Source organism: Mesoplodon mirus (genome assembly GCF_964341445.2).
Source record: "Mesoplodon mirus genome assembly, chromosome: 7".
In the NCBI taxonomy this organism is placed as follows: Eukaryota; Metazoa; Chordata; class Mammalia; order Artiodactyla; family Ziphiidae; genus Mesoplodon; species Mesoplodon mirus.
Window position 1 is genome coordinate 99,196,566 of NC_138983.1, and position 24,751 is coordinate 99,221,316.

Consider the following 24,751-nt stretch of genomic DNA (forward strand, 5'->3'; position numbering starts at 1 on the left):
GTAAGGTGCTGGCTATTCTCAATTCTGTCCTGCTGGTTTCTCTGAAGTGCCTAGAAGCTGTCCTCTCCACACACAAACTGTTCTGACAAACTTCATTTGAATGATTTGGATTTTAATTCTCAATTTGCTTCTGTTCCTAAGCCTTAAGGCTTTTTTTTTTTTTTTTTTAAACCAATTCAGAAAAAAGCATCATTAAAAAAAAGACAAGGTTGGGCTTCCCTGGTGGCGCAGTGGTTCAGAGTCCGCCTGCCGATGCAGGGGACACGGGTTCGTGCCCCGGTCCGGGAAGATCCCACATGCCACGGAGCGGCTGGAGCCGTGAGCCATGACCGCTGAGCCTGCGTGTCCGGAGCCTGTGCTCTGCAACGGGAGAGGCCACAACAGTGAGAGGTCTGCGTACCGAAAAAAAAAGAAAAAAGACAAGGCTACTCGCAGATCTAACATGCTAAGCTTTAACTTAGTACGTTCTTAGGACTGATGTTTTCCAAGGAACAAACTTTCTTGTTTCCTGTGCAATAATAAAGGTTTGTTATAAAAGTTAAGTACAAAAAGTGAGAAAAAATAAAAATAGTGGTATCTTCACAGTTGAGTTCTTAACATATTTTCTGATATATGTAAAAAGAAAAATTGGCAAAATGAGTACCAACATTTTAAAAAATAATAATTAAGCCTAAATCCCTGGATTTACCAATTTTATAAATAAGAAATAAGAAAGTAACATTTTATAAAATACAATTTTATGAAATATGATTTTATAAAATTTGTTTAGCTAAGTAACAAATGATTTGCCCACAAAACAGATTTAGCAGGTGGAGTCCAGGGGGCATATTCTACAAAATAAATTTATTGACACGGTAAAGGGTTACTAGCATAAACTTGTGGTGGGAATAAAAAGGGCAGTGACCTTCGTCCTGAAGTTTAGGAGTGACCCCTGAATTCAGAGATATCTGAGTTGAAGTGGTCACTGGAAACAAATGGTAGAGACAAATCACAGAGAGCAGACTGTATCAGTTCCAGCTTCTGGACTCAGAGAAGGAAGGAAGAGCTTCAGATTTCACTGCAGAGAATGAGGCTGAGAAACTTTAAAATCAGATGCTTTTTCCCAGATCCAGGGGGCCAGCTAATGCACAAAAATGCTTAAAGCCACATAGGTATGTCACCTTTATTTCCTAGAGAAGATGTTAGCATTTTCTGAATCCTCATCTACCGCGCCTGGCACGCATTATTTTATAGCTTTCTGGAAGTTTCATCAGCACCACTGGTATATCTGTGGTACGATGTGTGTGTGGAGAGTACAGAATGCAGGTCCGGGCTGGGGGCAACGGACTCTTCTAGCTACCACAGTGAGTGGTGCCCCTGCAAACCTGAGTAAGGAAGACAACTTGCCTTTGGGTGGGTAGTGTTACAATCTGCATGTCTCGGGGCACAAATGTAAAGACCGACCCTGTTCTGGGAATGATGATGATTCTGACTGACCTCAAAGGGGTAATTATGAAACCCCTGGATCATCAGGATCTGGATGTTCCCTACTTTTTCCATGGTGTGATCATGACCGAAAGTGTGGCTGTAGATATCTGGGAACATTTCCAGAAATGTCCTCCTGTAGGAGTTAATTATAAAGTCAATGTGTATAAAAGAGAAAATAATATTGAAACCTATCAAGGGGAGTAGATCTTAAGGGTTAATATTGTAGATGGACTACTTTGGAAAACATCTTTTTCCCTTGGAGTATCGCATAATTGCCATCTCTCCACATTTTGTTCTAGAGTGTCTGGTTTATTGATATCAGTGTGAGACCTGTTTTAAATAAAAATCTATTTGTAAAAATCCGGATCTGTAATATGTTCTAAATATCATTATAGTGTCTTTTAACTATAGATTAAAAATCACTTCATTTTCAACAAAATATTTTGATGTAAACATCAAATGTTTTGAAAACAAAGGGGATCTGTTTTTGTTGTTTTCTCTTTTATCTAATTTTTGTATCCATTTTGTCTGGGCATATTAAATGGTAAAAATATTTATAAGATTTGCACTAGGTGAATCTTCTTAAAAAAAAATACTGAAGGCCACAGAGTCTAGGAATATTAATATCTTTTTAATAGATTGATCCCCCTTGATTTCTTATTCTGGAGTAAAGGTACAAGTTTTTCCATGAAAATTAGACACACAAATCATCTGACAGAATGTATGACAGGGCCTCCCTGGTGGCGCAGTGGTTGAGAGTCCGCCTGCCGATGCAGGGGATACGGGTTCGTGCCCCGGTCTGGGAGGATCCCATATGCCGCGGAGCGGCTGGGCCCGTGAGCCATGGCCGCTGGGCCTGCGCGTCCGGAGCCTGTGCTCCGCAACGGGAGAGGCCACAACAGTGAGAGGCCCGCATACAGAAAAAAAAAAAAAAAAAGAATGTATGACAGATGGAAAATGATTGATGGGAATTTTGCTTTAATGCACATTGTTCGTTGTAATTTTGCCCAGCTTAATGAACTGTGAATTAATAATGAGGAGCAACACATTCAATGTATTATAGTAATAAAGTGCTTTTATGGACAGTTTTCATGTTTCCAGACTTTCTTGGCCACCCTGAACAATTTTAACTCAAAGGATTAAAAAATAATCGCTTATTTAACTGTGTTAAAATAGTCAACTTTGAAAAGGATATTTTCCTGTATGAACTTTTTCCTAATTGATTCCATTTTGTTCTGATCAGTAAACTTACCTGAGTAAGCTGCACTATTTAAAAAAAAGTGATCTGATAGAGTATTAGATGACATACATGACCATAGTCCATTGTTTTCTGATTCAATGACATAAGAAAGTGAAAAATTAATAATTATACATTTTTTAATTAGGAGAATAGAAAAACTAAACTTCTTGTAGAAATAAGCCCAAAGAGTCCTCGTGTCAGCCCTGCTCCTCTTAAAAGACCGTGACGCTGTAATACCAATGGATAATCTGGGAGAGAACCAGCTGTCATTAAAATAGATTTTACCAAGGCAAGGACAATAGGTTGCTTATTAGCAATGAGAAATCAGTAGTCTTTTAGAAGTGTACCCTTTGGAAAGTGTGAGCTATATAATAAATGAAAGCCTTTCATTATTCATTGTTATAAGCCAAATGTAGATTAAATGTACACTATCTTCAATTCAGATATTAAGATATCCTTCCCTCAGTAATTTTATGAGGTAACATGTATAATGTCAAGCATAGGCTAAGTCATATATTTTATAATCTTTCAAAAATTTTTAAAGCAATGTGTTAACCCTATAATGAATATAAAATGGATCCTAACTGCATGTCTTAGAAAATGTGCATTTCATAGAATTATTGAAGAATGAATCCTTAATAGCCCATCTTTTTAAGTATGTTAGCTGAACGTTATGATTGTGTAATATCATTTTAGGGCATTACCACATTTTAAGAAATAAAATAATATTCAGAAGCATAATTTTGCCAGAATGTAAAATTTAAAACCAGAAATTTGACTTGTGAAAAATCCTCACATGATTATTGGCCTGTTAAAAACTAAAGCAAACCCCACAAACCTGATACAAGCTATTATGTGCAAAATAACGTGCTAGTTACACAGCCCTCTGGGAAGTGAATGTGAGTCCGGATGCTTCTTTCTTGGTTTATTTCATTCCTAGAGTACCTTTGTTGCAGGTTTTTCTTATGTTTCCAAAGGAAACAAGTAAGCCATCTCAAGTTTAAGTTCTGTCCTCAATAAAGTAAAAAATGTGCCAGATACCATTTGACTGGATGATAACTAAACTGGACAAATATTTTCTCTCACTGGAGACTGACAGTGTTTTAGCTGTGCTTAAAATTTGTGATTCTCCTAAAAAAAGAGTACAAATGAAAACTTATGGTTACCAGGAGATGATAAGGGGGGAAGGATAAATTGGGAGATTGGGATTGACATATACACACTACTATATACAAAATAGGTAATAATAACCTACTGTATAGCACGGGGAACTCTACTCAATACTCTGTAATGGCCTCTATGGGAAAAGAATCTTTTAAAAAAGTGGACATATGTATATGTATAACTGGCTCCCTTTGCTGTACACCTGAAACTAACACAAATTTGTAACTCAACTATACTCCAATAAAAATCTTTTAAAATAAAAAAATAGAGTACTACATGCATTTCTAAGAAATAAACATTATTTTCTTCATTCTTCTAAAATAAATAAAAATAAAATAATGTAATATGTGATCTTCAAGCTAATGAACACCTAAGAATGAAATTTGAAAATCTACATTTGGAATGTATAATTCTTTTGTTCAGAGGCAGTGACATTCCAAACGAACAAAACTTCTCCAACATTTCCCCCTTTAGAGTAATGCTGACAGTGAGTGTCTGGTGGATCTCAGAGGGGCACAACTGATAATATATTTATCATGCTGCCAGTTTGCTAAGTGGTTTCATATTCACTAAGAAAGACTTGTCAATGGATACTGAAGAATAGATGTGAGGTCTCTGTGAGGTCTCTGTGTGTTGTCTCTGGGTGAGATCTCTGTGTGAAGTCTCTGTATGAGGTCCCTTTGGAAGGTATCTCTGGGAAATCTGTTAAATCTGTGCTAGGTTTCTGTCTGAGGGTCTGTGAAGCAACATGAGGTCCCTGTGTGAGGTCTCAGTATGTGATCTCTGAGAAAGGTGTTTGCGTGAGAAGTCTCTCGAGAGGTGTGTCCGTGAAGTCTTTGTGTATTGTCTCTGGGTCTCTCCATTTCTTTTTTTCTTTTGGTCTCTCAATTTCTTGTCTTACTGTACCTTATGGAAGACGGAGCAACAAGAGAAGGGCAAAGGGACTTGCTTCTTTCTGTTTTCTTGCTGTTCCATCAGCATCACCTGTCTGTGGCACTCTCCCAGCAGGAGCCAGGGGGGTCCAAGTCCAGCTTCCCCATATTCCCAGAACTCACTTCTGGGTGCCCCTGAGAGGACCCAGCAGCAGCCAGGCTCAGGTCCCAGCCCTGTCAACTCTCTCCTCTGGGTACCGACCCCTCCCACAAGTCCTGGCTTCACTCTCACTGCTCTGCCCATTCTGGAGGCTGCCTTGGGAATCGGGGCCCAGAGGTAGGGCCTGGCTCCAGGGAGAAACCAGGGGTGTGAGCAGTCCTGTGCTCACTCTGCCCCCTCCACCCCAGGTCACAGCATTTCCACGTGTTGAGGGGCCTGACCGGTATGGGGGATGGGGTCCATTTCTGTTGTCATCTGGATCAGGGGCATCAGCTGGAACCTAAATCTCCACAATGAGAAAGACACCACCTAGAGCTGTGTCCACCATGCGCCCTGCACATGGCAGAAAATACCAAATCACTCTAGAGAAATTCTTCCTCATCTCCCTGCTTTTCCATATGGACAGGGGTCAGGAGACAAGAAAAGCTGTGCCAGAAGCAGATCAGTGGAACACTCCTGGATTGCACCCTGCCCCATCCACTTTGCACAGGTCACCTCCACACCACCACGAATCCTGTCTGATTGCTTCTTCACCTGCCAGGCTCTGGGGTGATCAAGGACTGGGAGACAGGCAAGGCTTACTACACAATCACAAGCCAGTCCCCACCTCTCCCCTGGAGCAGTCCTTGGGCCATGTGTTTATGTGAAGGTCACCAGACTAGGAGTCACATCCCAAGTTCCCTAGTCCTGGCTTTTACACCTATTGTTAAGTTATCCTTTCTAAAAGTCAAGAGGTGATGATGTGTAAGCTTATTAAATATAGTATTAAGAGATTCACCTTCCCTGATTTGCTTTACTTCTATAAGTTTGACCTTCTGTTTTGACCTAAAGGTGGTTTCTCTAGGTCTGTGATCTTAGAGTTGGAATAGAGTAGAGACCCTGGCGTGGGGCCATGGTGAGCTACTGGACCCTTAACTTTTCCTCCCCTTTAGGCCTTTAGATGGTGATTGTATGTCAGGGGGCTGTACTTTCAGAACTGCAATTTATGGGAATCTGGTACCACTTTGCCTCCTTCCTTGGATCCAATGATTTTTCTACACCTACATCCCACCCTAAATTCACAGTGTTTGACCATCAGATAGTTACTACCCACAGTCACACCCCTATTCCATTCATCCAAAACTCCTTCTCTGGGGTTAACATAGAGTGGAAGGTAGGTGACCCATGAACGCAGCCATTCATTTATATGGGACTGGACTCAACACAGCCCTCAGCAGCCTCCCTGATACTCCCCCCACCTACACACACAGAGCTGGAAATGCCATCCTTGCTGCTGCTCTAAAGTGTAGGAAAAACAGAGGTGGGGGAGGGTGATGCTGTACATTTTATTATGGCTAAGCTAAAAGGGGTTCATAGGGCATACCTCAATCCCAACCTTCATCAGAGAGAGAAGGAACTCTTAAGAGCAGATGTTGTATATTCCCTACCAAGAGATCCAGGGGCAAGATTTCTCCTGTTTCTGAACTCAGAGCCCATACTCTATTCCCCCCAAACTTCCATCCACTTGGCTCTGACACTTCCTGGAGCCTGAATTGGAATGTCCGGCCCTATCGTGTAAACCTATCCACTACAGTTGCATAAAGTTCAAAGTAGCATAGAAGGAGGAGAAAGACTGGTTGAACCAGATCCTTGGGTGTGGGTTTCATAGGTTTTTCCCATCTCATTGTTAGAGTAATTTTGGTCTGTGTAATGACAGTATCATAAGGTGCAATGAAGGGACACGAGACAAGGAGCAAGCTTGTGATGCTACTGTCCACCTCCCTCCATGCCCCTCCCTTCTAGAAGACAAAGTGCACGGCACAGACAGCAGCCATTACACTATGCTTTTATTAGGAAAAAAAAAAAAATATATATATATATATATATATATATACATGTATTGGGGAACATTAAATACCTTGGACGTGCTAAGGAGAAAATCATTTTCTCTACATGGACTGAATGTTGACTTGGAGACATGTCTTCCTACTAAAGGGAAGACTAAAGAAGGATTTTACTGTCGACCAGGCAAGACACCTCCCCAAAGATGACAATGCCTTGGACAGTGTTGATGGCGGGCTGGGGCACCTGGAATCCTTGGCCCATACTGGCAGGTACTAACTGGAAACAAACTCTTCTTGGGGGGCAAGGATGGGAGGCACCTTAGGCCCAGCTGCTCATCGTCGAACCTTACACTTTTCAAACTATGTTGGTTTCTGACTTCCCTTTCCCTGATAGAACAACTCTGGCCCTTGGAGGTGGCTTTATGACTGCAGGCTGTATAACCCATCATTCTCCGTTGCTCTGGGTAGGAGGTAAGCCTATGGCAGCAGAAACACCCACATACTGGGACTTGGAATTCCAGTTTGTGTTCATTTAACTTTGTGGCATGAAGTCCATGGTGAATTGCTCTTTTTTCTTCTGGGATCTGTCCAACAGCTGTCATGAGTGCCTGACCCTCAGCAGTCTCACTCTTCAAGATTGATCTGCTTTTGACTGATCCGTGACTCTGGGCAGTGGCTGATATGGGCTTGAATTTTTGCAGAGCATCTCGACCATTGACTTTTTTATTGGGGAAAATCCACTTTAAAAATAGCCTCATCCTTTTTCTGAAGAGGCTTTCTGGAGGGCTATGTTTCTTCTCTGGCATGAGCTGGAGACATCTGCTCCCAATAGAGTCTGTTATTCCCCTGACCTGGGCAGGGTGGCTCATACTTCCAGCTTGAGAGGTCCCTAATTCTTTAAACCTTTCTTCATGCTCGCCTGGTTTATGCCTCCTACAGTCCTCTCTTTTGTAAGTAGGGGCAATCATCTTGCTCTGGCTCTTCCATGAGTCTTGGAGTTTTGAAGTTTTGGGCTCCTGCTGCCCTAGGTTGCTCCTTTGGGCTTCCATAAGGCCACTTGGCTCCTGGTAAGCTAACCTGTCTCTGGTGGGGACTCTCTGGGGATGGCACTGAGGCACCTGAGAAGCCAAGTTGTCTGCAGCAAGGAACATGTGTTTGGGAAAGTCCTGAATCTGGTTGTCTGACTGTACCTTTACTTTGGAGTTAAACTCACTGGCAACCCCCATGTTAAGGCATGGCTCACCTGGATGTTGGAAAACAGACATTCTAGGTAGTAGGAAATGTTTACTGGCCCCTGGCACCTCTAAACTCCTCATATGTACATTTGTGGTTTGGGATTTTGTCAACACTTTGGTTTCCAAGATAACACTAGACTGTGGTTGAAGAGCAGGAGACTCCTTGGCCTCCACAGCCTCCCTGGCCTCTTCACCTCTCAAAGATTGGGATCCTAAGTTCACCTCCATCACTGTTACCCTATGGCAGGGGTCTCCTGAGGCCTGACCACCACTCTCCTCCGTTGGCTCATTCCTGACCATTGCTGAACTTGGACCTGGCTCTAGGCTGTCCCTCTTGACCCATTCCACAGTCTCACTCTTCCAGGTTCTGCCCACAAGGCTGAGTGTGAGGGACTGAGAAGGTGGCCTGCCCTCCTGTCCAGTCAGAGAAGCCTTTGAGGGCCCATGGTAGTCAGCAGATGGAATCGCTCCCAGGGCACTCTGGATTTCCTTACACACAGTTGAGGGGACAAGGAGAGGCCTCTTCAGGGTAGGAACTGACTCTTCTGTTATCACCTTGTCTCCTGAATGAGCCTGAGGAGGTTTCTCCAGGAACTCAGCACACTTGACTGTTGAGTGGGACCCAGACACACAGGTGGCTGAAGGGGAAGAGGCAAACTGCAGAACGGTGGAGGGTTGGAGCTTTTTCCGCTTCAAGAGATTTATGGGCTTGAGGACCTTGAGGGGGAGGGTCCACCTGTGCTTTACCCAAAACCTTCTAATGTGTGCTTCCAGCACCTCTCGAGTGTCTGGATCAAGGAAGGAAACCCTACAGGAGGTGTTCATGCAGGGTTCCCAACCCTTCAAGCAGTATCTTCCACAGGCTCCAGCAGGCACTGCTTTGCACGTCTCACCAGGAGGGTCTTGACATGAGAGCTGATGAAAGTTGCCCTTGCCAGGAAGCCTCCCCAGGCAGCTGTAGGAGAGCAGATGGGGCCAGGATGGCTGGACAGGACAGGCAGGGGTGGGCACCTGCAGCCCAAGAACCCTCCTCTGCCCCCACACTGACTTCATAATGCTCCTGCTCTCCCTCACCCTAGGGCTTTAGCCATGCCCTCCCATGGCTCCCCCTCCCAGGGCTGGGGTCACATTATAGGTTCTGGGAGGAAGGACGACCCAGGAGAGAAGGGGAAAGATTCTTTACCTTTGCAGAAGTGAAACCAGGTTGTGAGTCCCCTCCAGTTCTTCCAGGCAATCTCTGCAAGCTGGAAATCAGGAGACTGGGTCATGGTGGTGAAGGCAGAGGCCTAAGAGTCTTTCAGGAGGCTGAGTGCAATGGCCCTTTAAGGGAAATCTTTGGAGGATTAGACTCTGGAGCCCAAGTATCAGTGTCCAAGGCCACATGTCCCTGACAGTGATGGTAAGTCTCACTTGAAAAGGGTTTGTCCTTTGCAAAGTGCCTTCACGTTAATTAACCCCTGTAGCCCTTACAACTGCCGTGTAGGGGAGAAAGGTCAGTGGTCATCACACAGAGGAATCTGAGCAAAGTTAAACAACTTGTCCACAGTTGGACTTGGAGGTCCCACTTCCCAACCCAGGCACCAATGGTCCACCACAGTCCACACACCCCATTTCTAGGTCCTCATGGCTTCATTCTAAGCACAAATTTCTGGGAAGTATCTGGGCTCTGATCTCCTTCCAACGAGCCTTCCCAAGGCTCTGTTTCCTGAAGAATTATCTCTGCCACTGGCATCCTCAGAGACCGTGAAGCTGGGCCCTCAGGATTAGGAGAGATGGAAGCTAACTCTCGGGGGCACGCAGGACTGAATGGCAAAGGCTTACCTTTCAAAGATCCACTTTTCTTCCTACTCCTGCTCCTCCCCTTCAGCTCTACTTGATGCTGAGAGAGAAGAAGAAATGAGGGGCTAACACCCAACTCTCACTGTCATCTATCTAGGCAAGCTGTGTTCATGAACAACATGACTTTCTACATTTAACTAAAACTCTGTGGGGTTTTTTCCCCTTTTACTTATTTTTAAAGTGGATAAAAATATTTTCAGTTTTTCTTCTTTGAAGAGTGCAAAGAAGGATTTTTTTTTTTTTTTTTTTTTTTTGCGGTACGCGGGCCTCTCACTGTTGTGGCCTCTCCCGTTGCGGAGCACAGGCTCCGGACGCACAGGCCCAGCGGCCATGGCTCATGGGCCCAGCCGCGCCGCGGCATGTGGGATCCTCCCGGACCGGGGCACGAACCCACGTCCCCTGCATTGGCAGGCGGACTCTCAACCACTGCACCACCAGGGTAGCCCAAGAAGGATTTTTTAAGTTTTAATCACCATAGATTTCTTCTGTCACTGTTCCTCTGATCAAGAAACACACACATTCTCAGACCTAAATGCCCACGTGAGCTTTGTCAGATATGATTCTGCTTCCCAAGGCCAGACCTCCACTCCAGCCTCTTCTCTCAGGCTCTCAGGGGCTCAGCATTGCCCTTAGATCAGCCCCAACACAGAGGAAGGTCTCACTTGAGACACCCGCTGTGGGAAGGTGGCTGGTGAACCAGGGCTCAGGGGTCAGCCTTCCTGCAGAGATTGAACTCTTAGTAATCCAGTCCTTAACCATTAGTCACTGCATTGGGGACTTGCCCTGGAGCCCTCTACCATACCTGAACTCCTGGTCTACGATCTTAGGCTAGAAATCCTCATGCCCACTCTAACCCCTCTCTGGCCTGGCTTTTCCCTAGAAGGATGATGTTCTCTACTTTTCTGAGAGTTCCCATCTCAGGAGTCTCTCTAGGTGGTTTAGAAAAGTGGAAATAAGAATAAGAAAAAAAGAGATAATCTCTGCTGGGATTAAGCCAAAGGTTTCTTACCTTCCTGATGTTTCTATGTTTCCTAGGTGGTGCTAAGAATGGATTACTCTGGAAGCAGGGGAGTAACATTAGGAAGAGCCCCAGTCCACACAGGAACCCAAGGATGATATCAATCACCCAGGAAGTTGGGCTGGATCTCAGCCAGATAGCAACCGTGTTTTTCAAAGAAAAGAGATTCTCCATCTTCTGAACTGCATTGCTGCCCTCAGGCAACAGAGCACTGGGAGTTCACTTGATGGCAGAACCCCAGGCCTGCATCACAGAGCTGTGGCCTTGTCACAGAGGGCTCCTGAGTGTGGGGGAGGGGCAATAAGAGAAAGAGGCTGAATCACTGCCCCTCCTTCCCATCCAGACCCACAGACACCTGCACCCTCCTGGGGCTTCCAGATCCCTCCTTCCAACTACTCTCATCCTGTCAGAGAGACCTTAGTCAATTTTCTGTTCATTCCATCTGGAACCTGGTTCCTTCATCCATTAGAGACCTTTACTTGAGGCCCACCAACTTGATAACTCTTGAACATCTTAAGCTGACCCTGGAAGACTGGCTGTTTCACAGACATTTTTACTCAGGATTTCCTTTGTCCTCAGCTCCAACTTTCCCACGTCATGTTTGTGTCTTGTGTAAACCCAGGGATAGAACTTGAATTTCTTTTACACTTATTTAGTTTTGTGAATTTTGAATAGTGTATGTTTTGCCTCATTTTCTATCAGAGGGAACTACACACAAAAATTAAAATAATTTATTTTTCAAAATTCATAAGTATGAAAGAATTATAAATAGTTATATAATAGGGAAGAACAAATCTGACTCCACATCAGATCTTTTTTACTTTAATCTTTATGCTTTGTTGCCTGAGGTAACTCTGTCCATCCCTGTGACCCAGGCTGGCTCTGCACTTTTTGTAAAACAACGTTGCCTAGAGCCTGAAATATACAGGATAGCCTATTTCTAAGGCTCTGACTTTTAAGAGCCCATTCCTGGAGATAAAAAGTTGCAGAACAGAAAATAATAATTGTTTTGTTGGAGGTTTACAGGAACACGTGACCTGACCAGGATCTGACCCATCTGGCCAGCTGCTAGAACAAAGGATCCAACACCAAGATATTTGCAACAATTAGCCATGCCCCTCCCTCACCTTGCCTTTAAAAAGGCTTTGCTGAAAGCCTTCAGGGAGTTTGGGGTTTTTCCTGGGCATGAGCCACGTGTCTTCTTGCATGGCACTGTGTAAACCTTTCTCTGCTCCAAACTCTGATGTTTCAGTATTTAGCCTCACTGTGCATCAGGCACACAGACTTGCATCTGGTAACAGTTAAACCTTCAAATGATATTTTTGTAAGTTTGTAGTGTTTATAACTCTGGAGTTAGTAAATCTTTAAACTGCACAAAAACTTTTGGGACACACTGCAAACACGCACACACACACGTACTCATTTTCCTTAACCAATCTAGTACTTTCAAATCCAATAATCCATAATTTTCTACTTAAAAAAATCGTTCATATGTTGTCTCAACCCAACTTCTTAGTTTGCAACGATAAGACAGTCCCCACTCTCCAGATAAATTTTGAATCCATTAGGGCTGCTATAACAATATACCATAGACTGGGTAGATTAAAGACAACAGACATTTATTATCACAGTTCTGGAGGCTGGGAAGCCCAAGATCAAGTCACCAGTATGGCCACCTCATAGTGAGAGCTCTCTTCTTGGTTCACAGCTGGAGCCTTCTCTCTGTATCCTCATATGATGGGAGGAGGCTAGAGATATCTCTGGAGTCTCTTTTATAAGGCACTAATCCCATTCATGAAAGCTCATAAGCACTTTTGCATGGCCCGGCCTCCTATCTTTAAGAGGTAGGATTTCAACATGTAAATTTTGAGAGAACACTAACATTCAGATATGTGCACTCATTCTATACCCGGAAGCTAGGAATGGGTTAGGGTGAGCCAAGGTCCTGACCCTAAAGGGCTGTAGGGTGAAGAGTAGGACTAGGGGTCAAACCCTTGGGGCTGAGCCAGGTCTTGAGCAGCCTCTTCAGATATCCCTAGTGTGTTATGTATGTATTCTCTTTTCTGAGTGTGCCTTGCCTTTCCTGCCCCATCCTCCCAGGCCCCTGAAGCTTCAAGTCCAGCCTGAACCATATAGAAAGGGAGCTTTGAGTCTTACACAAAACTCCCTTATGACACCACTTCCTACCCCTTAGCAGTAACACAAGATTCACTGAAGGATTCACATGGTAAATATGTCTTAATGCCCCATGAGGGCTTTAAAATAATGTGTATTCTCTGCTTGTTGGTCATAATTTTATACAGTTTTAGTGGGAACGTGGGCATGTGAGTTTATTTGGCTATATTGCCATGAATGTGCACTTTCACAAACATATCTCCTACATCTACTATTTTTCCTACAGTCTTTTCCTCCCATATGATAGTCTCACCTTAATTCCACCTTTTATCAAAATTTAGACTTAGGTCTGTCACCATGTGGACATGCTTTGTAACAAAATAGCTTCAACCGAGGAGGTCAGTGGAAGGCCTGGACCAGCTATCTTGGTTCCATGATAGTAAGCAAAGGATCGCAAACTCCCATGTTAAGCTTAAGCAGAAAGCAAAGTTTAGTTAAGCATAGGTACACTCTCAGAGAGGGAGAGAGAGAAGGAGAGAGAAAGAGCAGGCTGTTTCTGAGAACAGGCTATTTCAGCGAAGTGAAGCAAGCCCAAAGCAAAGTATATCGAAGCAAAGGTACACTCTCGGGGTGGGGGGGGATGGGTGTACTGTTTCTGCAAATTGAAAGCAGCATTCCTATAAAGGCTTACGAGCGCTTTTAAGGAGCATTTTGCAGAGAGGTGGGGGTGAGTGACAAGGATCATTATTCGATTGACAGTCCTGAGCTATGGAACAAGTTTTCTGCTGCGCATGCTCTCATCCTTGAATCCCCAAGAAATGCCTACTGGGTGGGGGGAGGGGCAAAACCACATGTAATTTATTGTAATTATGGTATAATGAGTTTGGATTTACTATAGGTTATACGCCTGTCTGGTCTGGGCATGCACAGCCTGGAGAAGTCCCCTTGTGTTACTGTGCCTCTCTTTAACAGGATAAGCTGCCCACCACCCGACCATAGTTTCTCCCGTTCTGGGTGGAGTCAAGGGAGAGTCCCCAGATGGCTGGGTGTGACTCAATTTCTTCTTCTTGTCTTTCTCACCACTGTCACCTCCTTGCTGCTAATGTCTGACTAACTACCTAACAGGTCTTCCTTGCATTCATATTTGCTCTCTAAATTTTCTCTATTACTTTATTTTCAATATGTTTTGTTTGATGGGTGTTTTTTTTTGAAATTTAAAAATCTTATGATAACATTTACCTTGATTTATTTAATTATTGTTCTACTGTTATTGATTTCTGCCATCTTATTTTATGCTTTATTTTCTACATTTTCTTTATTGTTTCTTTTTTTCCCTTCTTTGGCATCTTCCATTTTACAGGTCAAGGGTACTTATGTTTGTTTGACATTTGGGAATTTTTAGTATTGTAATGGTTTTATATCTTGAATTATGTTAATTTTCTCAATTTCTTACCCGTGGATGAAAAATGTTCCCTGCCATATCAGTAGACAAAGGATGTTGCAGTCATCAAGTCAGACGTCAAAGCAGGAACCCTCAACTGTGCACCTTGAGGGGATTCGGGATGGAGAAAAACAGGGTACTGGTTCTAGAGTTAAGGTGCATATCAAAGGAATGATTTCACGGAGCCCAGATTCTTTCATCTTCTCATACATAGAAAAATGCTAAAGTCCTTAACTTGAGAGGTCTAGTTTTCTTTAATTAATAGTAATCTTTTGATGTTCTGACTACCTGGTTTTTCTTGACTGCTCCCTTAGGTCTTCTGAGCAGTTCCTCAGAGTGATCTGACAGGCTGTGTTCTGGGCTTAAGTCCTCAGAAAATCTGCCAAATAAAACATAATTCTCCTTTTGGGTTGTGCATATTTTTCAGTCAGCAGTCTTGGCAACCAATGAAGGGGCCCAGAGCAGACTTTTCTTCTTTGCCTGAACTCTATGAGGATCCAGAGTCCTGGCACCAGCAGAGGCTTCTTGGGCCTGTCCGCTTTCTCAGAGAGTCCAGACGAATTTGGGTGAGTATCTCCTGGTTCTTGGATCTCCAGTTTTGGTTGATGATCCTAAGTTTTATTCAGTGGTGTTAAACTCTTCTCTTGAGTAGTAGGTTATCCTTGAAACTTGGTTTCAAGAAGAAGTACCTGGGTCATCCTCAGTGAAAGACACTGGGAAGATTTTTACTCAGTTTAAACACTGAGAGTTTAACCTCGGTAGAAAAACACTGGGAAGACTTTTGCTCAAGTGGGTTAGCCTCACTTAAAAGACACTGGGAAGATCTTGCTCAGTTTAGACACTGCGTGGTTTATCCTCAGTTGGAAGACTGGGGAGACTTTGCTCAGGTGAAAGACACTGAGTAAAAGTTGGACTGGGTAATTAGGTGGAAGACTAACCTGTCTTCCTTGAATTGGCTACTTTAATAGAGTTTGTCAAAATAAAAGTGATCTTCACAAATTGAACTCAGAATGGGGAACTTAGCTTTCAATACAAAAGGAAAAGGAACAACAACAGATTTCCAGCCTCCAACGGATATCCTGGCCAGGTTTATGTACATACAAAATTTACATTTACAAGTGCTTACTTTCTTGGGACTTAAAGAAAATCTTGCCCTAAAAATGACTAAGATAGGACTCTTTTATTGCATATGCAGTTAAGTTAGAAAAAGCTGGCTTGATAAAAACGTCTTTTCAGAATTCTGACTTCAAAAAAACAAAAGGCTTTCTAGGGGAAACTTGCATTTCTCTTCCTGTGTCTTTGAAATGTTAAGTGTTCTGATATTCTTCAGTGTGTGTGTGTGTGTGTGTGTGTGTGTGTCTTGAGAACTTGGTCACTACCATCCAAAAGTACTTATATGGTGTACATTTGCCAATTTCCTCACTTCCATTGTGAAAGGAGTTCCCTATTCCTAAGAAAACGGACCTATGTCCGACTGACACAGAAGATGGAGATTTATCCCAGTGCATTTATATATGTATATCTATTAAATTTATGTATATATATATAATGCCTAATGGAAACATCTCAGATGTTCTATTTGGTATTTTTCTTTAATTTTACTTATAAAATTGTGACCATTTTTAACTCAAAAGAGGAGAACTTTAAAAATTAATTAAGAAGACAACCTCAGTAGTCTAAGGTTCAGAGTGACTTGGCAGAGAAAATTGCTGAATGGTTAGATAATAGTGCCGGTATGCTTGGCTATTGTAACACTTTACATTTGAGTTTCTCTTCCTTGAAATTACAAGAACTATATGACTCAAGAGAAAGATTGATAATTAGGAATATTCTGCTTGCTTTATTTTTTTTTTATTATTTTGTTGTTGTTGTTGCGGTACGCAGGCCTCTCACTGCTGCGGCCTCTCCCGTTGCGGAGCACAGGCTCCGGACGCGCGGGCCCAGCGGCCATGGCCCACGGGCCCAGCCGCTCCGCGGCACGTGGGATCCTCCCGGACCGGGGCACGAACCCGTGTCCCCTGCATCGGCAGGCGGACTCCCAACCACTGTGCCACCAGGGAAGCCCCTCTGCTTGCTTTTCATAGAGCCTATTGAAGAACATTTTCATTATTTGCAGGTCATAGGAAGGAACCTTCATGATCTAAGTTTTGAACAAGTAGTGTGGCAACACAAAGCTATGACTTAAAAAGGAAATTTGAAATGACCTATTTCTTTTGGCATCTCAATCCAGATATCTGTCAGTAAAATGCGTCACTTTTCAGTCAAATGGGTGGTCAGCAATATAATTTTTTATTGGGAAGCTGAAAGACACCATTGCCAAGCAGAGCACCTGCCGTGTTCACATCTATATTTGAGCATCTTTCGTTTTCCCAAGGGGTGCAAGGGAAGAGAAGGAAGGCCGAGAAATGCACTTGAATAAAGCTTTTCAAGATGGATAGAACAGAGAGCATTCCCAGAGGCGGGTCAAGTTCAACCCAAGAACAACTCTCTCAGTGCTTTCACAACTAGGTAAAATACAAGACCAGTAGTAACTCAGCTCTCAAATCAGTGCTGAAATCCAGCAGAAGGTTGTTAATATTGATACGGTTAACATACATCAAATAGGATTACTGAATTTTCTGAATCCAACTGAACTCCCAGGATTGTTTGGTTTCAAAGGCTGTTGGGCTCAAGACGCATTTGGTTTTAAATAATCCTTCCTAAAATGTTCAGCTTTCAGTCTGATATGATTGAAACCCAGCTTGAGTGTGTCTTATAATACACTGGACTGGAAAGACTATGGGCATTGAATTATTCAAAACATGGCAGGCGAAGGAGTGATATGTGGGGAGGATGTGATCATAGAAATGAGTGAGACTTGATATGTCTTGTTATCTCATTTGATTTACCTGTTAGAACTCTTCCAAATATTAGAGGAAAGAAATCAATATCAATTTTCAAGTGTCACGTTCCACACTTCAGTGATGAATGAATGTCAAATTTGACCAGTTTTCTGTACCACCTGCTCTGAAATAATATTTCTGGGCCTTTATTAAAAATGTAAAATTTTCATTGAATTTCCAAATATGATTCTGCAGTGGCTAATTCAGCTTGTTTTATTAGTAAGCAAGTTCTGATGAGTAACACTAATTTAATAAGCCTGCATATGAGGTTAAAGTTTAAACTATTCCTGCCGAAGGTGATGAGATATGACTGTGATGTGGTGGTAGGGCACTCACCTTCCTGAACGAACCCTGCGAGCACACAGTTCTTGGGAGAAACCAGTACAAATCTGATATCATTGTGCATGTCTCCTGTAGCAGTGGAATGCACACACATACAGACATGATCATGGGTGAAAAAACACACATGCGCACCTTAGAGGCTTACATTAATTTCTGAATATAGTTCTCTGGAAAGAAAAAGCTTTACTGATGATTTGTATTTTTATAGTTTATTGTTTTATCCATACTAAAACACTTCATGAAATCACTTCCTGCTTTGTTGTCCATGGAATCCTTTCCATTTTGAGATGCTAAATATAAATCGAAATAATGATTATAGTCCTTGGCCATGAAAGACTAAGTTACAGAGGACCCGGTGACTGGAGGTCAGAGCTGCCACGGAATTATTCTCTGCTCCAGAGACCATCAGAATATCACTGTGTACCCACTTAAGGATAGAATGCTGCTATTGAGAAACGAGCTCTCTTTTATTTCTACTAAAAGGAGAGAACAGTAGGGGACCTTGGCTGCGCCAGTGTATGAGACTTTCTCTGTTTTGGACAATAAGCCAAAAACAATACATGAAATAGCCTCACGCCTTTTGTCTTTTGTACTCAGCTCCTTCCTGTATTGCTCCTGATCAGTTACACTTAAATCAACAAGAGTTGCTGGAACATTTTGACAGTTATGTTCCCCATACCCTGAAGCATTTTTAAAGGGTTACTGAGATAAAGCTATTTCAAAAATACTCCCTCCAAATTTTTTCAGGGTGGCATCAATGAAAGTAACTTAGAGGAAAAAAACTTGAGTTCCTGGCCTACCACTCTAAGGCCAGGCAAGCATAAACCTTCATAGCAAAACCTAAGTTTGCTCCCAGTTGAGAATTTGGTTTCCACGGTCTTATATAAAAAGTATATGGAGACTTTAATTCCCTATAAGCCCTTTCCAAAGAGTGAATACAGTTCATCATTCGTAAGAGATGATGAAAGTTACAATTTTGTTGAATAGGTGGAATATATATTACATATAATATACATATTTATTTTTAATATATATATATATAATATATATATAAAGTTACTATTCAGAGTCCTAAAACGTGGATTTTTCTTACTTACCAAGAATGAACAGTAACTTGATCTCTAAACAATAAAGCACCTGGTCATAACAGAATCATAACAAATATTTGATATCAGAATGAATTCACTGTTCAGGTGTAAAGAGGGAATAGCTCCAGTTTTCCTCTTTCGTGCACCCCATTATCGCATCCTGGACAGAGGGGATTTTCTTGATTTTAATCTAAAGGAGAAATGGTCACTTTTGTTGAGATGGAAATTGACCACCTCAGTAGGCAGAGGCACTGTTTTTATTTGGCTGAATTCATGTTTCTAGTGATAATTCAAGGTGTAATAGGGTTTTCTCAGCCACTCCAAAATCTGAAAATGATAAGCATCTCACCAGAGTTTCAGGATGGCTCATTACCTATTCTGTGGAAAGGATATTCAAAACACCATGCTTCATCAATGTCTTCTTTGACTTATTAATGAATGGACAACTACTGAGTTAAGACAGTGTCTTATCCTTGCTTCAAAAAAATAAAAACAAAAAACCCCCACAAACACAAAAAAACTGTTAACAATGAAAACTTATTATGCCAGGCCTTAGTATGGCCTGACTTGGAAATTTAGTTTCAGAGGCTTTTGTGAATATACCAAGGAAAGAGGACCTAGGTGTATCTTACTCCCACAGGCCGCCAATAAATATTTGCTTAAGGGACAAAAAATTAATATATAGTATAGGAGAGAACCTGACAGATGCTTAACATTATTGAGTGATAGCAATGCCCAAACTCATCTGTGATCAAACACTATGAAAGTATCCTCCTAAGGATAAACTTATTACAAATAAGAAGTGAAAATTCAATTATGCAGATACTTTCAGTGTCAGCTCTGATATGCAAAAAGCATGGAAGTTGTCACTGTATCTTGTCCTTACAAGATAATGCTGTACAAAATGAAAATCAGTGACTTTTCTCAGACGTGATTAATAAAACATGTAACTATGAAAGAATTTTCAAACGGTAATTATGTATACGTATATATGTGTCTCTGAAAAATCTGTGTCAAAGAAAACTGAGGCTATCAGTATAAACTTCTTTAACTTCTATCTCTTCTTACCTTTATTTCCTCCCAAACTTACCAGTATCCATCCAGCTCGAAGGATACAAGTGATTTTTATATACTGTGCAAGGTTTTTTTTTTCTTATTCATATGTCCATGTCTCCCCAATTCTCTAAATTATTGTCTACATCTTCAGGATCTCCTTTATTGGTTCCTTCATTTCAACATATAAAATAGAAGTCCTTCTCATTCTAAAAAATTCTTTTTTGCTAATTATTTTCTCTTTTCATCCAAACTCCTTGAGAGTAGCCTATTCCCACTGTCCTCACTAGCCCCGCCTGGCCCCGACAGGCAGCCCTACACCCTCAGTTTATTGCCATCTGGCTTTTCGTCCACCACTTCACTGCACTGCTCTAAGGTCACTGGGGACCTAACTGCCCAAATCCAATGGACACTTACATTCTCTGAAGGATGACACTGTCATCTACTTCCTCCTTCTTGAAACTCTATCACCTCTCTCCTTCCCAGAATTCTTTCTCTGCTTATTACTTAAACGTTGTCAGTACTCACAATTCTCTGAAATCTCATCCATTTTCATGATTTTAATGGCTGCTATGTGCTGGTGACATTCAAATTTTTATCTTTCCATGTCTTCACGTGCATGTCCAGTTATCTACCAGTTTGTCTTCGGAATTCTACAGGTGCTTTCAAATTCTACATGTCCAGAACTCAAGTCTTTTCCCCACTTCAGTTCTTTATCCCCTATTTCCAAACTCAATGATACCACCACCCAACCTTAGTCACACAGATGGGGGTTCAGCCTCCGCCTCCTACTTCTTCCTTACTTCCCAAGGTCAAGTCTTGCTGGTAATTTCCTAAATACAATTAGAACTTATTTCCTCCCTTCATCTATACCTTATTTCAGACCCCTTTCTTCTTGCCGTTACCTGGTCTAGAAGTTACGAAATTGCTGTTTGGTGGAACCAGTTGTTAGACATTCTATTAGAAAAGGACTCTAGGGTCAAATAGCTTTGAGGATGGCTGTGTACCATACGCCTGCTGTGACGATCCAGAATGAACATTAGCCTACAGCAGCCCCGAGAAGCTGTACAGTAAAGGAACCTGATTAACTTTACTTAAGCCAGGTTCTCCCTTCTGCCGGCCTATAAACCTTTCAGTAGGGGCAGGAGAGGAGGTGGCAGCGTGAAAATCCCACTTGAAAATATAAAGCACTGCTCCTCAGAAGAGTGGGGCATAATTATCTCCAGGCTTCTTCAGATTCCTCATCCATACTGACGTCAGTGGTCTAAAATGCCACCTGAACTTGTCCCTTCCATTCTTAGCTATTTTCTGAGGAAACCAGCTCCACACACATGGGTGGTTAAGACCCGCTCTCCTCCTCCTCGCTGCCTCCTTTAGGGGCACTTGCCGCTGCCTGGGGACACTGCACTGATCCTCCAGAGCCTGTGCCTGTGGCTCTGTGACACACCCCTCGCACACTCACGGCTCTGGACTTCCGCTGTCCACTCTGCCTTGAGTATCCTTGCCTTTCACCAGCTGACTCACCAGTTTCTCACGAGTCCTTTAAGACTTAGCTTAGGGACTGCCTCTTTTGATGACTTTTCTTTGCCTCACGGCTCCCCCTCTTCTTCCACAAACACTGACTAAACGCCCTGAATATGCCCGTCACAGCAGGTCACGTGCAGGATGAGACATCTGCTGTGCGTCTTCCCCTCTCACTCCACTGCTAAAGGGCCAACACTACATCTTGCTCGTTGTTTCACTCCTCTAACACTCAACCCATGACTAAGGAACTAACTAGTACTGTAGTAGCCCTCTTAGTAACAATCAGGCAGGACCTTCTACCAGAAATCTGACACTCCAGCTTTTCTCTCATCTCACCTTTCACTCTGACTGAACTAAAGACTTATCTGTACATGTTTTACCAGGGAGACATCATTTAATCCAGAGATGTGTCATCACATACTCTTACATACTCTGCCATTTAAAAGTTCTGCTCAGATGGGGGAAGGAGACAGGTGTGCTTTCTGACAGCCCCACTGTTTTTGCACTTCTACTGGTCACTGGCTTCTCTCAGTGCCTTCCTTAAACCCTTCTTCTCTTAACAAGGAAACAGGATAACAAAGTAATTAAGAGCCTGGTTACAGCCTATGTGTGAACAGAAACATAACCAAGGACATAGAGAATAGACTGGCGGTTGCCAAGGAGGAGGGGGTGGGAGAGGGTTGGATTGGGAGTTTGGGATTAGCAGATGCAAACTGGTGTATATACAGGATGGATAAACAAAACGGTCCTACGTGGGACTTCCCTGGTGGCGCAGTGGTTAAGAATACGCCTGCCAATGCAGGGGACATGGGTTCAAGCCCTGGTCCGGGAAGATCCCACATGCCAGAGAGCAACTAAGCCGGATGTCACAACTACTGAAGTCCAGGCACCTAGAGCCCGTGCTCTGCAACAAGAGAAGCCACCACAATGAGAAGCATGTGCACCTCAACTAGAGGAAGCCCGCGTGCAGCAACAAAGGCCAAACACAGCCAAAAATAAATACATACATGCATTTATTTTTAAAAAGTGCATGTATTTAAAAAAACCCCAAAAAGTTCCTACTGTAGAGCACAGGGAACTATATTCTATATCCTGTGATAAACCATAATGGAAAAGAATATGAAAAAGAATGTACATAAATGTGTAACTGAGTCACTTTCCTGTACAGCAGTAATTAACACAACACTGTAATTCAAGTGTATGTCAATAAAAAATAAAATTTAAAAAAATTGCCAGAAAAATAGTCACATAAGGGGAACTTCCCTGGTGGTCCAGTGGTTAAGACTTCGCCTTCCAATGGAGGGGGTGAGGGTTCAATCCCTGGTCGGGGAGCTAAGATCCCACATGCCTTGAGGCCAAAAAACCAAAACATAAAACAGAAGCAATACTGTAACAAATGCAATAAACACTTTAAAAATGGTTGACAGCAGAAAAAATCTTTAAAAAAAAATTCACATAAATCAGAAACAAATGAAAGATAATAAAGTCCATACGTTAAAAAAAAAAAAAGAGCATGGGTTCGGGTCACATTGCAACTTCCCACTTACTTATAGCTGTGTAATTCTGGGCAACTCACATAATGTCTCCTCAGACTGTTCATCTATAAAATGGGGATGGTAAGAGTTCCCTACCTCAGAGCGTTGCTGTAATCCATAAACACGCTTAAGTGCCTTGGTAAATGTTTGAGGCTCTCTGGTTATTATGAATTAAAATATGTCAATGGCTTCTGGCCGTGTGATTTATATAATAGTTTGATGTTTAACCAAATGGTAAAATTATTCCATTTATTATTCCCATCTCTTTTTAACCCTTAGCCTGCTTTGTTGTTTATGTTTTCTGCCACCACAGAGTGCTAGTTCCAGGAGAGTAAAGGCTTTATTTTGTTCACTGCTGAAAGCAACAGCACCCAGAAAAGTACTGTACATATGAAGCCCTCAGTAAACACTAGCTGAATGAATGGTGCAAAGTGTTACAAGGAAAAGTACACCCAAACTTTCATTATAATAAAAAAGTATAGATAAAAAAATCTTTCTCTAATGGCTTCCAGTCAAGTAACTGAAAACACCATATGCTATAATAATAACATAAGTAATTTATGAAAATTTGAAGGCAAAAACATAATTTTAAAAGATGTAGACCTACGTTAGGCGTGATAGAGTATGGATGCTTTCTTGAAATTCACAATCAGATCCAAGAGTATCACTTTCAGACTGTTCTAGTAGACTGAGTTTACTTTTAGTTGTCTTTGATGAAACAGTCACTATTCTACTCTCTTTCTTAACAGAAATGTGTTTTTTCGAAGACTCACTTTTAATTGGTTTATTAACCAAAGAATTATTTTGCCCAATTCCTTTGCTTTTCTGCTTTACAGGTGAGTCAGAGCAGGAATGCAGGTCCTTCCCAGGTTGTTTCTTAGCAGAGTAGTTTTTGGTCTATTCACCTGCTTTGCTCATTTTCTCTGAAGAAGACCTGCTATTTCTAGATAATTCTTCTTCTTTTCTTTGACTTCCAGTTCCAGAAATGACGTCTGCTGAAGGAGAACATGTCCTAGCAATGAAATCTTCAAAAGACTCCTGCCGCTGCTCTGTGACTGGCACCCCCAGGTTGTCTTTGGAAGTTTCTAAGGCCTCCTGAGTAGACGCTGGGACACGGAAGGAGTCGAGAGGCAAAGGAATCCTAGCATCACCTGTAATTTTCGGAAAGTGGAGGGGAAGACAAAAGACAAGACAAAAGTTCAGTGATGAACAAAGCCAACCATTAAAAAGTAGAGTTCAAAACTTCAATGTTACTCTGTAATCTTATTATTAACACAGTCCATTGATTAATCAGAAGATTTCAGAGCCAGTTTTTTTTGTAATTATATCTTGCCAAGTGATTCTCAGCTTAACCTAGCTATATCCAAGGCTATGTCCGCTACGTTTTCACACTTTGGTGATTGGGGTAGTTATTACCCATTTCCTTTCCCTCACTAAAAATAAAACCCTATTCTGTAAGATAATTAATTTCTTTGCTATCCTCCAGGCACATGTAAACCGTATATAGTTTGTGACCAGACTGTGTTCTCAAGCTGTCAGTTCCCAAGGCCACTCTGAGATTGGCTGATGGGGGCTCCAAGTAAGGCTAGAGGAAAAGCTGACAGGTTTTCCCCTCCCATTCCCATAACCAGGTGATTCACTCTAATATGTTACTTATTAGCTATGTCTGGATTACTTATTTTAAAAATTATATCAGTATGTGTACCTTCATTAGTGTTCCTTCATTGTAAGCTGACTGAATACAAATAGAAACCTAGATAAAATATGAACAGAATAGACATTTATACAATTTAAAATCTGGAATATTTTCTCTAATGTCTTCTTTCTTCATTAAGGATAGTTTGCTTTAACTCATAAATTTTCTCAAGAACTTCCAGTCTCCTTATTTACAAA

General features: G+C 42.1%; 1 protein-coding gene across 4 annotated transcripts in view; it reads left to right on the forward strand.

Annotated features, from left to right (window-relative positions):
* The window catches only part of LOC309807240 (uncharacterized protein), a 122,318-nt gene extending 98,132 nt beyond the window's left edge, over positions 1-24,186 (forward strand). For 2 of the 4 annotated variants that reach the window (XR_014294532.1, XR_014294533.1), the window contains one exon: positions 181-2,546. Coding sequence is in view for 1 of the 4 variants with exons in the window: in XM_082626588.1 (XP_082482714.1) it covers positions 6,905-7,056; positions 14,862-15,000; positions 23,836-23,847 (303 nt within the window). In the remaining 3 variants the exon portion in view is untranslated. Of the gene's footprint in view, positions 1-180; positions 2,547-6,823; positions 7,057-14,861; positions 15,001-23,835 lie in introns of those variants that run through there. The other 2 variants (XM_082626588.1, XR_014294531.1) reach the window with 2 other exon arrangements.
* The last annotated feature ends 565 nt before the right edge of the window (positions 24,187-24,751 follow it).